Source organism: Papio anubis, chromosome 1, assembly GCF_008728515.1.
Source record: "Papio anubis isolate 15944 chromosome 1, Panubis1.0, whole genome shotgun sequence".
NCBI lineage: Eukaryota > Metazoa > Chordata > Mammalia > Primates > Cercopithecidae > Papio > Papio anubis.
The window spans coordinates 133,222,572-133,239,227 of NC_044976.1; the positions used below are offsets into that span (position 1 = coordinate 133,222,572).

General features: G+C 38.6%; 1 protein-coding gene across 7 annotated transcripts in view; it reads left to right on the plus strand.

The window, feature by feature from the left end:
* The window catches only part of DDR2 (discoidin domain receptor tyrosine kinase 2), a 164,600-nt gene extending 150,562 nt beyond the window's left edge, over positions 1 to 14,038 (plus strand). For all 7 annotated transcript variants that reach the window (XM_017948861.3, XM_017948856.3, XM_017948857.3 and 4 more), the window contains 5 exons: positions 734 to 861; positions 2,919 to 3,110; positions 3,404 to 3,638; positions 5,826 to 5,975; positions 7,360 to 14,038. In XM_017948861.3, coding sequence (XP_017804350.1) covers positions 734 to 861; positions 2,919 to 3,110; positions 3,404 to 3,638; positions 5,826 to 5,975; positions 7,360 to 7,494 — 840 coding nt within the window. In that variant the 3' untranslated portion in view covers positions 7,495 to 14,038. The remainder of the gene's footprint in view (positions 1 to 733; positions 862 to 2,918; positions 3,111 to 3,403; positions 3,639 to 5,825; positions 5,976 to 7,359) is intronic.
* Positions 14,039 to 16,656: the final 2,618 nt, after the last annotated feature.

The window sequence follows — 16,656 nt, forward strand, 5'->3', positions numbered from 1 at the left end:
AAGGAGGAGTACTCTTTTCATTTGCCCTCAGAGTGATGCATGCATTATTAAACTTTTCACTCTTGCATCAGTCACATGAACCTTCTGGGAGCTCAAAGCAATGTTTTGAATTGTAATAGGAACTCTTCACCACTGCCATCTAAACTCCAAATAAAACACTTGGTTTCCTAAGATGTGTTATTGGTTTTCAGTGTGGATCTCATGTTCTCTCCTTGGATAGGTCTGGTGTTGCAAGAGGTGGAGGGGCCCATGTTATCTGTTCATGGTGTGACATGAACTCATTATGTCCCCTGGGTTGAAAACCCGTATCTGTTATACTGTTGCTAACACACAGGAGTTGCTTATAATGCTAAACCCTATGCTAAGGAAACTGCCTTATGTTTTACATGATCCAGTGACTCATGAATCAAAGTTCAAGCATTTGTAATAAAAGACATTTTATATTGGGCTATGCTGTAATATAATATTGTTACTGATTCATTCATTCACTTAATGTTCCAATCAATGTGTATTTCTAAGGCAGGAAAGTAGCATATTAGCTGGGTACTTTACCATTGTTTTTAATCTTATCAGTTATTTGAATCATAGATATGTTACACATATCTTCTTATTGGTCTTTTGATCATTTTGCCTGAGTTGTAAGAGTTAGTTTATCTCCAGGAAATGCCCAGCAAGAGTACTGAGACATCTTCAGGAGAAATGATGATGCTGAGACTAGATGACTTTTGTCTAGGTTCATCTCTGTGAAGTGGAGGGAATGGAAAAATTCAAAGACAAAGATTTTGCCCTAGATGTCAGTGCCAACCAGCCTGTCCTGGTGGCTGTGAAAATGCTCCGAGCAGATGCCAACAAGAATGCCAGGTCTGTGGTCTACATTTTGAATTTTCCTTTATGTATTTCATCTTTAGGACCAGGAATACTCCTGGATACTTCTGAGCAATTTTTTCTTTTGAGATGGGGAGGTCAGTGAGCTGCCTCCCATTTCCACTGTTATCCTTTTTCTTACTTTGATGGGGTCAGCAGTCCTTATCTCTTTCTCCACCTCTTTCAAACATAAAGGTACATTTTCCATTGTACTTGCCACATATTTACTTCCTAACCCCCTGTGCACAAGCACTGTACTTCCCAACATATACAACTGTCTAGATGTGTACTTCTTTGGTCTTTACATGCAGACATACTCCTGCATGTCATTACCTCCTCTTAACAAAGTCTTCGCAATCACACATGACTTTCTTGCTAAGCCTCTTCCAGTCTCCTTTTTTCACATTTCTATTTATTTTCTCATCTCTTTTTTCTCTTTTATGCTCCTTTTCTTCTATCTCCAGCAACCCTCAAAATGAGAAGCTACCTCTATTTGGAAAATTATCTATGAACCTCAAAGCAAAAGGATCCACGGTTCTCTAGCAGTTTTCCAAACTGGCTAATAATCTCTTGGATCTTTTTCTACATAAATTGCAGTTTCCAGCCACACTCCATTGTCTGACAGCCTTTCCATTACAATAATGGTGAGTTTATCCTCACCCAGAGAGACAAGCTGGTTGAAAGCTGGTTGTATGTGTCCCAGAGAAATCTCCATACCTGGATAACCTATACATTTTTCCTATTCATGTTGTCTTGATTTGTCTCACTGATATTCATAAGTGAAAAAAAAGTTTATTATTCTTATTTTCCAAATTATCACAAATTCCAAGAATAGTGATAGACTTCATTAAAAGTCTTGCAATGGACAGGATGTAAGATAAAGAAGAGAGAAAGGTGAGGAAATGAAACTGGAGGCTTTAGAAATTTAACTGATAATTTCAAACTTTAAGATACTGTTAAGAATAAAAAGTGACATTCTCTGGGTCTCATAGAGAGATTAAGTATTTCTTATATTAATCTTAGCACACGACTGGAGAAAGCGGCATGAGGGGAAACAAAACAAAACAAAACCACAGGACATAGGATATGACAAAGCCTTTCTCCATTGTTCCGATTGGTGAAGTTTGCCATTCCTCCACCTGTGTCCTTAGCAGTGATGGACGGCCTGTGAACCCTCCCAAGCCATGAAAACCCCTGGTTTGAGACGGAAGGGGGAATGAAAGAGGGGAGGTGTTGCATCAGGACTGCATTGATTCCAGTGGTTTATATTGACATAGTATGACTTCCAGTCTAGGATTCCTAGAAAACTCTTGGAGGGCTTATAACTCATCTGCTCCAATAGTTTTGGGAATGTGGGCTAGAGGCCTCACTAACAAAATCTTGCTACTTTATGACCCAAGGATGTCTGCCGCCATGTACTCAAACAATTATTAGTCTTGGTCAAATGAATACTTCTTTTGACATGACTACCACAGCCTTTAAAGAGCTCTGTTTTGGACAGGCTACTAAATACATGTTGCAACTGACTGATGGTTCATACTGCATTAAGAAAAGTCAGTATGAGAAAATAAAGAGTAATCAGGTAAGCCAAAGTATGGTTGTTCACATCATACAAAGTTTCTTCACTTTAGTAATATAGTGACTCCATGGCTTTAAAAAAAAAAAAAAAAAGGTAAATATCCTTGTGCACTTAAGATACGATTTTCAGTGAAACATTTTACTTTGTAGAGTGGTTTTTAGCAGCCTATTTTTGATTCAGCAAATATTAATCACTTTCTGTGTGGCAGGGATTTTGTTAGATGTGAGGGATAGAAATGTGAATAGATCATGGATCTCGTTCTCAAAAACATTACAATTGAATAAGGGTTCATGATATTTCAGGAGGAATAGAATGAGACAGATCCAGGTGTCAATTTCTCTGTCCTCTCAAAAGTTATCCAAAGTGAAACAAGATTTGGTATAATGTCTAGGAATAGACCTTGGTGTGCATTCTTCTCCCTCTTGATTCTGACTCTGGCAACTTCTGAGTTTATCTATGTCTGTATCCTCCCAAGGAATGATTTTCTTAAGGAGATAAAGATCATGTCTCGGCTCAAGGACCCAAACATCATCCATCTATTAGCTGTGTGTATCACTGATGACCCTCTCTGCATGATCACTGAATACATGGAGAATGGAGATCTCAATCAGTTTCTTTCTCGCCATGAGCCCCCTAATTCTTCCTCCAGCAATGTACCCACTGTCAGGTAAACAAGCCAGGTCTTCCGTCTTCTCCCTGTGGTGATGAGAGCAACCTGGGATCTGAAAGTAGGGAGCAGTGAGCCTTAAAGTGTATCACTGTTCTGGGATGGTGAGGGAAGTTAGTGTGCAGGGAATAATGGAGCAGCTGCCCTTTGGGGGAATGCAAGGGATTCATCAAGAGTAGAAAAAGAATGTTGAGCTTTCAACCCTAGTTTGTTGATACAAATTTTAGAATGTGTACCTTTCACATCTTCCTGTTTCCATAGGCTACCTTCTGTCTTCTTGTCTATTTCCTCAGTTACACCAATCTGAAGTTTATGGCTACCCAAATTGCCTCTGGCATGAAGTACCTTTCCTCTCTTAATTTCGTTCACCGAGATCTGGCCACACGAAATTGCTTAGTGGGTAAGAACTACACAATCAAGATAGCTGACTTTGGAATGAGCAGGAACCTGTACAGTGGTGACTATTACCGGATCCAGGGCCGGGCAGTGCTCCCTATCCGCTGGATGTCTTGGGAAAGTATCTTGCTGGTGAGTTCTCAGCATTTTAAAGCCCTGTCTAACAACTGGCTTGTGGGCTGGCACGCATGACACGTGGAGACAAACCTGAGACAGCAGAAGGCAAACTCAATAGACTAATATTTTCTCTGATTTGAAATTATTTTCTTTGTGTACTAACTCTTATTATTTAATGCTTACCTATTTCTGCTAAAAAATTAACACACTTATAAAAATTTAGGGAGACAAGTTAAAAAGTATGAGAGATTTATTATCTTTGTTTCTCTTTATTATTTCTACCTAGTGATCGTTCTTAACTTAAAGTATTAAAAACCTTATCATTTAAAGAAATGTTACCTATACAAAATATTTTCTTCTCCATTAGTTTCATAAGCATGGTTCTCATAATTATATAGACTAATTCCTATAATTGTATTTCAGTACTTTTCAAGATGTTCTTTTTAAGTTCATCATTCTTTGCTGTTTAATTTTTATTCGATTCTTGATATTCCATACCATAAGTGAGTAATATCTCTCTTAGAGGTATATTTTCTGTCCATGCATACCTGAGACTTTTTATTGTTGATTTTACAACCACTCAGCTGATTTATAGACTCATTAGACTTTTACTTCCTACAATGCCATGTACATGTTATTTTACCTTTTTTCTTGTGTAACATTGTACAAAAAAGTCTGAGACCAATTTGGTTTTGTTCATTTGTGATTAATCTGCTTATTTCCTGCTGATATTCTTATAGGATTTATAAATTAATTTTGAAATAAAAAATGTATAGTTATTCCCTTCCACTCACCAAGATAACCACTATCAATGCTTTGGTATATTTTCTTTGAGGACTTTTTTCTATACATATGTTGTTTCTATGCATGCAATTTTTTTCTATGCATGCATTTATATACATATGTACGTACATGTAATTTATATTACATAATTGGGATGACACTATGCCATACAATTCTCTATCTCTATTTTTAACTTAACATTTTATTATCTGCATAATATTCCATTGTGTAGATATATCCTATAACTTAATAATGCCTCTATAATTTGGTATTTAAGTACTTTCCAATTTCCTGCTATTATGAATGATACTGTGATGTACACCAGTTTACATAAATCCTTATAAAGATCTTTTTCACCTATGTATGTGAATTGCTATATTTTACCCATTTCTAATGGGATAGTTAGGCATTACTCTCCCTAAAGGTATTATGTGGTGTTGAAAACAATATATTAGACTGACATTCAGAGGACCTTGGTTCAAATCCGGTTTTTCTACTACTAATGGCCTTATTAACCAGGAGAATCTGGGAAACCGCTCCTGTTTCATTTTTCTGATCTAAAAAATAAGGATAACTGGCATGGTGGTGTGTACCTGTAGTCCCAGCTACTCAGGAGGCTGAGACAGGAGGATGAAAATCTGGGCTGTGCTGCGCTATACCTATTGGGTGTCCTCACCGAGTTTGGCATTAATATGGTCACCCCTAGGAGCAGTGGACCACCAGGTTGCCTAAAGAGGGATGAGCCAACCCAGATCAGAAACAGAGGAGGTCAAAACTCCCGTATTCATCAGTAGTGAGATCAAACATGTGACTGGCCATTGCACTCCAGGCTAGGCAACATAATAAGACCCCATTTCTCAAAGAAAAAAAAAAATTAAAAAATAAATAGTATCATCAACTTCACAATGTTGTTGTCTGTATTGAGTAGAAAATGTGAGTAGTCAATGCATGCTATTTACACCTGAATCTCATTGCTGTCACTTGTTAAAGTCTATCTTTCAACACTGTGATGATAACTGAACTGGTAAATGAGAGTCCTGGATTCACTGCAGGCACTTAAACTAGAGTCCTCTATCTCTAACATAAAAACCATTGACTTCCCATTCAGATTTTGCCTTTCTCAGGAGCATTTTCCCAAGGCTACCCTAGAGTTGAAAGGTTGACCTAACACTCAGTTGCAGAGTCAGATAGCTTATGGCTGCATTTTTTTCAGCTCGTGGATCACAAAGAAACAAAACCAAGGTGAGATCATGAGAATGAGAGAATGGGCTGTTTCTAAATACTCCATGCACATCTTGGCATTTTCAGAATTCCTTGTCTGTGGTAGGGGAAGGGGTATAGCTCCAGATTATGAAATTTAACCAGGTATTGTTGTGCACAGGTTATTCTGATTTCCCATTCTTTTCTTTACTTGAATAGGGCAAGTTCACTACGGCAAGTGATGTGTGGGCCTTTGGGGTTACTTTGTGGGAGACTTTCACCTTTTGCCAGGAACAGCCCTATTCCCAGCTGTCAGATGAACAGGTTATTGAGAATACTGGAGAATTCTTCCGAGACCAAGGGAGGCAGGTAAGAACTGTTGGGGATGAATGGATGTGGACCTGTGTACCTTGAAGGATGGAGAATGGAAAGTCCTGACTTAGCAGGAGTGGGCTGAGATGGAAGACAGACTATGTGGATGATAGTCTTTGTCACTAACTATCCAAATGATGTGAAAGACCAGTATCCTCCCCAGGCATCCACACACTCTGCTTTATCTGTGTGTCAACTCATTGACTCTTGGAGGGCACAAAGGGTCATGTCAGGTTTCTCCCCAACTCAAAGGTAGCAGGAAATACAGTCCTGTCTCTCATGTTTTATCTATTTCTTGATCTAGATCATGTGGTTTTCTTCTGGGTCAATAAATATAAGTGTAAAAGGGATGTATTAGCATTCATTAAAATATAGCTTAGTATAAGAATTGGGGTTGGTTTTGACTATCTAGCAATGCTTCTAGACTTGGATGTCCGAAAATGGGCAGATATATCCTGAACTTGTTGCTCTTGGAAGGCATCTCTTGGACAATCCAAGAGTATTGTGACATCTCAAGACTCAGGGAAAGATAGTTTCCCAAGCTCCCCAGGAGTCTCAATTCCTAGCCAAGATACTCCAAACTTTTTTTTGGGTGACTTAGATTAAAAATTCCTGTGACGTATGGAATTTAAAGCTTGCCAGTCACTACAGCACTGCACCTCCCCAAAGGGGCCTGGCAACAGCATACCCTTGGATTATGGCATCTTTACCAGGAAAAGGATAATAGCTGGGGAAGGATCTTGCAGACAATAAAAAGTGGATCTTCTGTGGCTTGAATAGATCCAAGTAAGTCAAAGATAGATAAGGGATTGACAAGAGATAATACATTATGCATATTAAAAATAAGAGAGAGGTCTCAGATTTTAATTGTCTCTTTATACTCTGTAAATATTTTGGCAGCAGGGAGTCTAAATTAGCTATCTTGGTTATGAGGCAATTTGCCTTCTTACCACAGTAAAGGGCAAATTTACTCCCAAGTACGTGAGATAAGTGAGTAGGCCAAAGAAAAATGTTGTTTTCTGCCTCTGCCATGATTGGCTCAGCTAAGATGGACTTCAATATGGGTTGGTCATAAATGGAAGATTTGGTCTCTTTTTGGTTGTTTCATCTTTTGCATGAAAGTAGGGACCACATAATGGCCCATCAAAAATTTCTGCTCCAGAGAACTCCAGAAGACAAAGGGAATAGCTTAGAAAAGGGCTGATATGATTCAAAACTTTCATGAATAGGAAAAATGGATACCACACCCATTTCAGTTATCAAGTTCAAGAAAGTGGGCAGGGGCAAATCAAACCATGATGCAAATATACTTCCCTTTCCCCCTTCTTTGTAATATTCTCTGTCTCTTTCACTTTTGTTTTCCTTTATTTTTTTCCCAAAGACTTACCTCCCTCAACCAGCCATTTGTCCTGACTCTGTGTATAAGCTGATGCTTAGCTGCTGGAGAAGAGATACGAAGAACCGTCCCTCATTCCAAGAAATCCACCTTCTGCTCCTTCAACAAGGCGACGAGTGATGCTGTCAGTGCCTGGCCACATTCCTACGGCTCAGGTCCTCTCTACAAGACCTACCACTCACCCACGCCTATGCCACTCCATCTGGTCATTTAATGAACCTGAGAGACAGAGGCTTGTTTGCTTTGCTGTCTGTTCCTGGTCACCCCCACTCCCTACTCCTGACTCATATATACATTTTTTTTTTTTTTTTTTTACATTAAAGAACTTAAAAAAAAAGCCTAGGGCAGATACAATCTAGTAAAAGAAAATCTTACTTGATATACCAAAATGTTGGATAACAAAGGCTAGAAAATTCAGATAATTTATAAAGGTTAACTATGCTTGTGCTTATAAATGTGCAGATTCTACAATACTTTTCCATGTCACTCTAAAAGAATCTTCAGAAAGAAAAACTTGAAGAATACTAATGTCTTGGGAAACATGAGATTAAATTTAGGGAAAACACTTGATAGATGTGGAGAATCTGAGGACTCAGAATTCAGCAACTAATCACAGGTGGTTTTCTAATTTGGCCTCTGGACATGTCTCACTGTTTGCATTTCTCTCTCCTGTCAAAGTGAATGATATATTCTTGAAACCCCCCAATTTCTTGAAATGGGTGTTCTGCTCATTCATAGACAGGGGTCAGGGTTGAAGTTCATATATGAAACAACTGGGGATATAGATAGGAAAGAATGTTTGCTGCAAGAGTGTCTGAAGGGGGATTGTCATTTACAGAAAAAAAGTACCTCATGGATGGAAGGATTCATGAATAGATAATGGACATAGGAAAGGAGGTCAATGGAGGACACATAACAGACATGGTATCCACCATTTATTTGTGATTTTGTAAGAGGATTGTTTTCTTTGTCTTGTTCAGATATTTTCATGTGTGTGTTTTAGTGAGAATCTGAGTTTTTAATCAGTAAAGGCTGATGTTTTGATATCTTGATGGTAGACTCTTGAGTTCATCTTGTCCAAATCTTCTAGCGTTTTCAAGGATGAAGCCTCTGTAGGATCTTTGGGCTTGGGGCTGAATTTCTCAGGCATAAATACCTACTGGCCTTGTCCAAGAGGGAATAGGTCTGTTCTGAGTGTCCCCAAAAAAAGTTGTCCTAGGACAAATGTGGAGATGTTACAGGGAGACTGATTTCCATTCCTCATTGGGGAAAACAAAGCACTCAGAACATACAAGGATAAATGGGCTGCTACCAGAGGTGGGGAGTCTCTTGTCAAAGAAAATGGAGGTTTTGAAACACAAAGTAGATGGTGGTGTAAGACAATGTTTAATGTCTTTCTAACTCCGAGAGTCCTTGATTCTAGAGAGGCACAGGATGAGTATCTATTGCTACTGCTGAGTATACACGCTCTTGCCTCTGAGATGGTGTGACCTGCAGAAAAGAAATCTCAAAGCTGTGGCTTCAGAATTCATGGAAACAGAGCCACTGTCAAGAAGGAATCTGCTCAGAGCAGATTCTGAGCTTTCACACTCCACAAATCTTCAGATTTAGTGGGAAGCTAGAAAAAGGAACTCTTAATTTCCATTGAGGAGAAACAAGAAGACATTACAAATCAGCTTCCCAAGCTGAGAAGGAATGGCCTTGACCCCTTGGGTCTGCCTCTGTTGCCCTCACCAGTTTACCTTCTACAACAGTTTCTCAGGAACATGTGTATTTCCCCATTCAGCCTTCAGCATTGCTCCAGGCCACAGCATAAGCATAAATCCCAAGTCCACAGGATCCATTTTTCAGGTCATATTCTGATCCTAGCAAATGTCCTTTCCCCGTAGTTGTCCTATGCCTTTGGGCTTTAGTCTATCCCAGGACTAACTTTGGAGAAATCATTGGTTTGAGAGTCAAGAGAACATTGATTTGGGAGCTTTAACCCTCTTTCTGCTTCACACTAAGTGTGTCATCTTGGCTAAATCACTTGGTCTTTCTGTATTTTGTTTTCTTATTTATAGGATGAGGAAATTAGATTAAATAGTTTTGAGGTCCCTGCTGGTTCTGATATGTCCAGTACTAACTGGATAATTGAATCTATAACTGATGGATTTAGTAATCTGGTCATTTCTGGCTCTGAAAATTGTAACCAGCAAAAGAGATCATGGAAGAAATCACTGTAATGGTAGTATAGTAACACATGCCATTTGTATTGTGCCTTAGGTTTACCAGGTGTTTCCAAATACATTAGCATATTTGATATGTGCAGGGCTAGATACCTTGGGACCTGCCACACTCCGCTTTCAAAATAAGTATTCTAAGCTTCATTAGAATTAAAGGGACTTGAACTCAGGACCTGCAGCCTATTCTTCTTTATCCACATGCCTCTGGTAGGGCTACATCCAGACCATGCCATGACTTCTTATGGAGCAAGAGACAATAATATTATTTTATCTTCCTTTGCCTAAAATCTCTTCACTTATTCTTTTTTATGATTCTGCCCCAGTTCACTGGGTTATTCTATGTTTCCATATTTTTTTAAAATCATATTTAAAATGAACTTACAGTGTCTGAGTTTTCCCAGCCTTGAGTCATAGAAGTAATCTGTTTCAGATGGCTGCTCAATATATATTATCATGTAATACATATCTGTATCCTTTTCTGGGATGAGGAAGGCTTCAACTTCTGGCACTGAGACCTTTGTATTACAGACACAGGTTTAGTTTCTAGCTTAGTCATGCCTTTAGAGTTTAGTAGCACACATCCAAGCAACCCCCAACAGAATACATGGTGAGGGCCTAGTGTGTAGAATTCAACTAAGTAGTTCATATTTGAACTACATAGTAAGTAGTTCAAATTTGAATTAGAGGAACAAAGCTAGGACTTATTTGGAGAAGGAGATTGAAAAAAATGATCAGAGACTGTGGGGCCTTATTACGTTTGCAGTAAGTTATCTTCTTCATGATATATGTGAATTATTTTGTGTGTAGATTGTGTTTTGGGATTGCCAGATCTAAATTTATGTTCTTGCTGGCTAATGTGCTGATAGTTAGGTCTATCTAAAACTTGATGTGCTTTCCAGACACATATGTGACCAGATAAGATCTAAAGTGCAAAGCGGTGCCTGAGGAGCAAAATGTGATTTTAATGTTGTGGAAAGATCACTTGCAAGTATATTAAGACTGTATAAAGAAGAGGATTGTATGCAAGTGGGGTGAAAAAAAAAGGATACGCGAATGTGCATATGACTGAATGGGGGGAAGGTCAAGGCTAGAAAGGAGGCTACAAAAAAGGGGCAACGGAGAGTGCACAGGAAAGACACAGGGAAAGATCAAGTTGAGCAAGTAGAAACAGGAGTAGCTGGAGCCATTGGGAATCCATTTTGAAACAAGAAGGAGTTTTGAAAGGGAATAGGAAAGTAAGTATCTTGAAGTAAAAGATAAATATGAATGGAGAAAGAAGAAATTCTGGATGATAGAGATGATAAAAATATTTATTAAGAAATGAAGTCAGGTTCAATGTATGAAATGGAAAGGAATTTTTCAGAATTTTAAGAAAGGGGAAGTTCCTTTTGGAAAAGATATAGCAATCATCAGGGAATGGCCTTTTCATTTCAGAAGTGTGTGAGGAAGGTAGTTTGAGCATCTGGTGTATTCTGGACCATTTCAAGTGCTGGTGAGAAGTAATCAACTATTTGCCTGAACGGGGCTTGGTTTCCCAAGTGCTGCTTTGGAAATGAAGACCCAGAGATGGGGAGCTTATGGTAGTTCATAAATCTTCATGTTCTATTATCTTTCCTCTGTCAAAAAAGTTCATTTTCAATAATGCCCACCATTGCTGTGCCCAGAATAACCACAGGCAAACATCAAAACAATACGCATAAGTTAGACAAGATTAAATCTTATCTGATATCTGCACAAACAGATATGCACCATGTTGGAAACATGTGTTTTTCTAGTCCCATCCAGGCTTCCCACAACAAAGCCATGATGTGGGTCTAAACCATATGTTTTGAGTAAAGGAGAATAGAAGAAGAGGAGTGTCTGCAAGACAGAAAGAGATGAAGATGTTCCAAGGAAGTATACTAAAACAGAACAGTGAATGTTTTGCCCAAAACTACAGAAAGAAAGAAAGAAAGAAAGAAAGAAAGAAAGAAAGAAAGAAAGAAAGAAAGAAAGAAAGAAAGAAAGAAAGAAAGAAAGAAAGAGAGAGAAAAGAAAGAAAAGAAAATTGCAATATATGGCTACTAAGTCTTTGATTGTAAGTTGAATTTATAGACCTGGAATTTGCTATCCTAATCTTTCCCTTTCAGTAAGACTTCTGTCCTCTGGCAGTGCATATGGTAGGTCCCTAATGTTTCTGCATCTCCAGGAAGATGCAGATCCTTATTTTTGCTGGGAAAATCTTCTTAATAGAAATGTAACATTTTAATAAAAACAGATTAATGTTTTTTTCACTTGGTAATAAGTTGTCAAGAACTGAACTTAGAGGGAAAGAGACTGGAGTGGTTAATGGTGATTTAATTTCTGGCATTTTGAGTTTTCTGCTACAATTAGCTGCATTACTTGTGCCAAAGAGCAGTGAAGAATTGTTGAGTTGGTGTATCCTTTAAAAAAACTTGTTATTTTGAAAGAACTTAAAGCTCACAAGATGTTACAAAAATAGTAAAGTGGCCTTACCCTAGATCCAGTTTTCCCCATTTATAACATTTCACTTAGTCCATTTTCAGAACCAGAAAATTAACATTGGCATAATGCTATTAACTAAACCACAGACCTTTTTTCAATTTCACCAGTTTTTCCACACATATTCATTTAGTTGCTGGATACTTTTAATTCTTGCTGATTTGTAATCTGGCCTTGCTTGGATACAACAGGAAAGACACTATCTGGATAAAATTCTACAGTATTAGAGAGACTATAACACATTAATGTGTTCCTTTATCATGAGCAATACCCTGCCTACATTGCTTCTAAGTTTTCTGATTAGTTAGGCTGTTTGGCATCTGAAACAATCCAAGACAAACTTAGAAATATTAGGCAACACAAAAGACAGTAAGAACTGCTCATAGCTTGTTGCCTAGAAAACCAGGTATAGCAGGATATTCTAGATATTTCCTGAAGCTTCTACAGTGAGTAGGATTAGTACTGGGGACAAAATGAGGAGTTTAGAGTAAACCAGTATTTCAGTCAAGAGTTAGTTGGCACTTAGTTAATGGCACTGGGAATAGCTTGTGGAGAGAAGAGAATGCAATGGTATAGACTCCTAATGTTTGATAAAATACTATTTTCAGAGTGGTAGAGAGGTTTTATTTGCCTAAATAGCTGTCATTAAATGGAATAACAACCACATTAAACCAAATTAATTGCAAACACAGCAGCAACCTGTGGAGAAGTTGAAACTCCAGTTTTGTGGATTACAGTTTTGAGTTTTACGATTGACATTTTTAAGTCCCCTATTTAAGGGGTCACAATTTTATAACAATGTGTGTCTTATTAAGTTCCTAGGTCATTGTGAGCACTTGATAAATATTTGCTGAATGTTGTTTTTTTGAATGAATTTAAGATGGAAACAAAAACTTGTCATCCAGTTAACTAGAGTGAATGTAGGGAGAATTTTTTTGCTGTAACATGGAGAGTTTATTTTCAAAATGAGGAAAGAGAAAAAAATATTCAGACTCGTACCTGGTGAAGTACATTCTCTGTATACTTTTTGATGGAGAAATTGATCTATAGAGCTGCTTAATTTTTTGAGGCATTTGCAATGAAAGGTAGTTCTCCACAGGACACCAATTCAAAAGGAGAGATCAGACTCTGGCCTTATACCCAGTCTATTTGAAACAAGCTATCTAGTTTCTCCTGCAGACACCTTGTCAACAACATGCAACAATGTCAGGTGCCTTGCAGGAAAATAATCTGAGTCCCAAGCTAGCTGTGCTCATCGACAATTACAATGAACATATCAAGGAAGAATTTGCAGAGACTCAAAGGAAGCACAATGGGGTAAGGTAATCACTTTCAGTGAAAAACTGTTTTCTTGAAAAGAGGCTTCCTGCAAACACACCAAGAGTCTGTAATCTAGCCTATCCATTATATATCCTTTATTATTCATGATATCCTATTCTTCTACCCTGTTGCCTGGTAACTTTTTCTGAGGACTGAGTTTCTGCAGCCATGTGGTGCACTCTTCCTGTGATGAGGAAACATCTGGGCCCCCTTCTTCAGGCTTTGGAAGGTGATGTGTCTTGTCAAGGGGTAAAGATAAAATGGATTTAATTTCTGCTTAAAACTATCATAGACGTTCCAAATAGAATACGTAAAATTTCTCTGTATTAGAAAAAGAAACGTGACACCAATTGTATATTTTCTTTTCTTTATTTATTCTCTGTAAGTCTGTCAGATGATAAATTGTAAATAACAATGATTAAAGAGTCATGCTACTGATGGATCTCCCTTTCTGTATAAACAGTGCCAGTTCTGGGCTTTGTAACCTTTGCTCTTGACAGTCTTACATCATTCCTGGGGAAGTGATGGGGCATGGGTCAGAGCTGGGGTGTATGTAGTGTGGACACCTGTTTGTGGGGCTGTCCAACAAAGGATTATTTAAATAGGCCTCTAACATATGAGTTGACTGTTTATTGGGAGGAAAGCACCTTGGTCTCTGACATATCTAAACATACGAAACACTGGGATTTTATGTCCTGACATTAATTAGTCCAGTTCTGGGGAATCCAGTCCAGAATTAACTGGCAATCCCTTATTGTTATGGTTACAGAGTTGTCTTGTTTGATACACAGAAATCCTTTTTAAATCCCAATATAGTCTGTTTCAGACTGTCCGCACATGCACAAACCACCCCCCCAGAAAAAAAAAAAAAAAAAAAAAAAAAACTATGAAAACCAGAATTTAGACTCAGTCATTATATTAGAGATTAGAATGAAACGACCCCAAACAACCAATTTCTTACCTGGTCTCTGATAATAAGTTTATACTTTTAGTTTTCTGAGAATGTTTCTCAGAATATTTGAGTTTTCTGAGCACGTTTCTCAGCACTGGGCATGGTAGATAAATCACAGGGCCAAGGTTTGGCAGGGATGGATGAGATCATTGTGTACCATATTGTTCTTCTGATTTCCAGGAGAACAGAATGAGCCCATGCAAAACATAAACTTATGATGATAAAAAAAAACATACCTATCCATTCACTCATCAATAAAAACATATTATGATGGTTATCAAGCTGTGTCCTATGAGTGATAAAATATTTGTAAAATATAGAATTAAATGGCATCTATTGTGAATAGAACTCTATTCTAGTCTCTCTGAGCACCTCCAGCAGTTCAGCCCATCTTTCAAAAGTCACAACACCTTGAAAACAGCAACTTTAGTGGAAAAAAGGGAAGAGAGTAGTTTCATCACTTGGCTTGAATGAAAATCTTGAGGAAAGGAGAGACAGATGGTCTTGCTCTGAAGTTTTCTGGACTTCACTTAATTCAATCTGTCTTAGGCTGGCGGGCATCCAGAGACTGCGGTAATGCTGAGCCTCCACAGCCCAGGCCCTCCCCCTTCTTTATAGAAATGAGTTTTGTATGAGACAGCCACACAACCTGGTCTCCTTCTTCTTATTCCTCATCACCTCTGAGCTCTAGGACATTTAAAAATGAGCCTTTGGGTCTAGACTCTCACAATTAGGCTTACTTTTACTCCATGACTTTCAGAAAATATTGTTAAATTGTGGTCTCTTTAGAACAGTTGAAAGTGGGATAAACATAGGAGCTGATTTCCACCCCTATGATAAAGAAGTTTTATTGGCTGGGCACGGTGGCTCACGCCTGTAATCCCAATACTTTGGGAGGCTGAGGCAGGCAGATCACTTGAGGTCAGGAGTTCAAGACCAGCCTGGCCAAAATGGTGAAACCCTGTCTCTACTGAAAAAATAAAAAATAAAAAATAAAAAAATTAGCCGAGTGTGGTGGCGTGTGCCTGTAGTCCCAGTTACTTGGGAGGCTGAGGCAGGAGAATCACTTGAACCCGGGAGGCAGAGGTTACAGTGAGCCGAGATCGCACCACTACACTCCAGCCTGCTGACAGAGCGAGACTCTGTCTAAAAAAGAAAAAAAAGTTTTATTTAGGAATCTAATGTTCTCATAACCAGATTTGTTCTTTCAATCTAATTTTCTTGATATAGGATAAATGATTACTAAGTAAGTTGGTATCATTGATCAAAACCTCTAGGATCAAAAGCCAATATAAATTATCACAGTGTTTTAGGGATCATTGCTGTTCATAAATAATTAAAACACTGAAAGAGGCCATTAAATAGATTAAAGTATGCTCAGTAGAGTTTGATGTATGATACACAGTTTTATTCCGTGTGAGCTGGGGCTAGTGATGGTCCCATTACCAGTCTACTACAAATATGGAAACCTAGAGTAAGCATTAGAAACCTTGATAGCAGTTTTGTCACTGGAAGCAGGGTCTTGAGTGTGAGTCATCCAGGTTTTTGGCATTTGGAACGAAAAGTTGGACAAAATGCACAAAGTAACAAAGGAACGAACCCGTGAAGGCAAAAGCAGCGATTTATTAAACTGAGAGAGCACTCCACAGGGTGGGAGTGGACCTGAGCAAGTGGCTCAAGGGCCAAGTTACAAAGTTTTCTGGGTTTTAAGTAGTTCTTTTGAGGTCCCCATGGGCTACCCCTTACCTGGATGAAGGATTTGGTTTATGGCTAAGTAAAGGCTGAGGTGAATGTGTGCCCTATGCAGATGATGGCATGGCCCATGCTTAGTGCTTGGCCCACAGCCAATCCAAGGCACTTTCCCTTTCCATCTGAGACATGGTGGAAGTGTGGCAGGCCAGGTCTCACTAACAACTGTTTCAGTACTGACTAAGTGGTTAAATATTAAAAGCCAGTGCCCTTATACAAAGGCTGGGATGTAACAAAAGCCCATCAAGAATTTTGCCTAGGCCTTTCCTGGGCCTCTTAAAGCATGACAAAATAACGAAGGAATTCTTAACAGGACCCCATTTAGGATTAAACAAGTTTTATCGTGGGTCTGAAGAAACTCCCCAGGCCTCCACAAACAAGTTCATTGGGGGGTCTAAGGGAACTCCTCAAACCTCCATGACTTAGCAGGAGAAAATACAAGGGTAATCACCCCAGCACCTGGACCCATTTAGGTTAAGTAAATTTGCTGAGGCTCCAGAGGAAGGTTTTCAGGACTCAGACCTTAGTTACAGA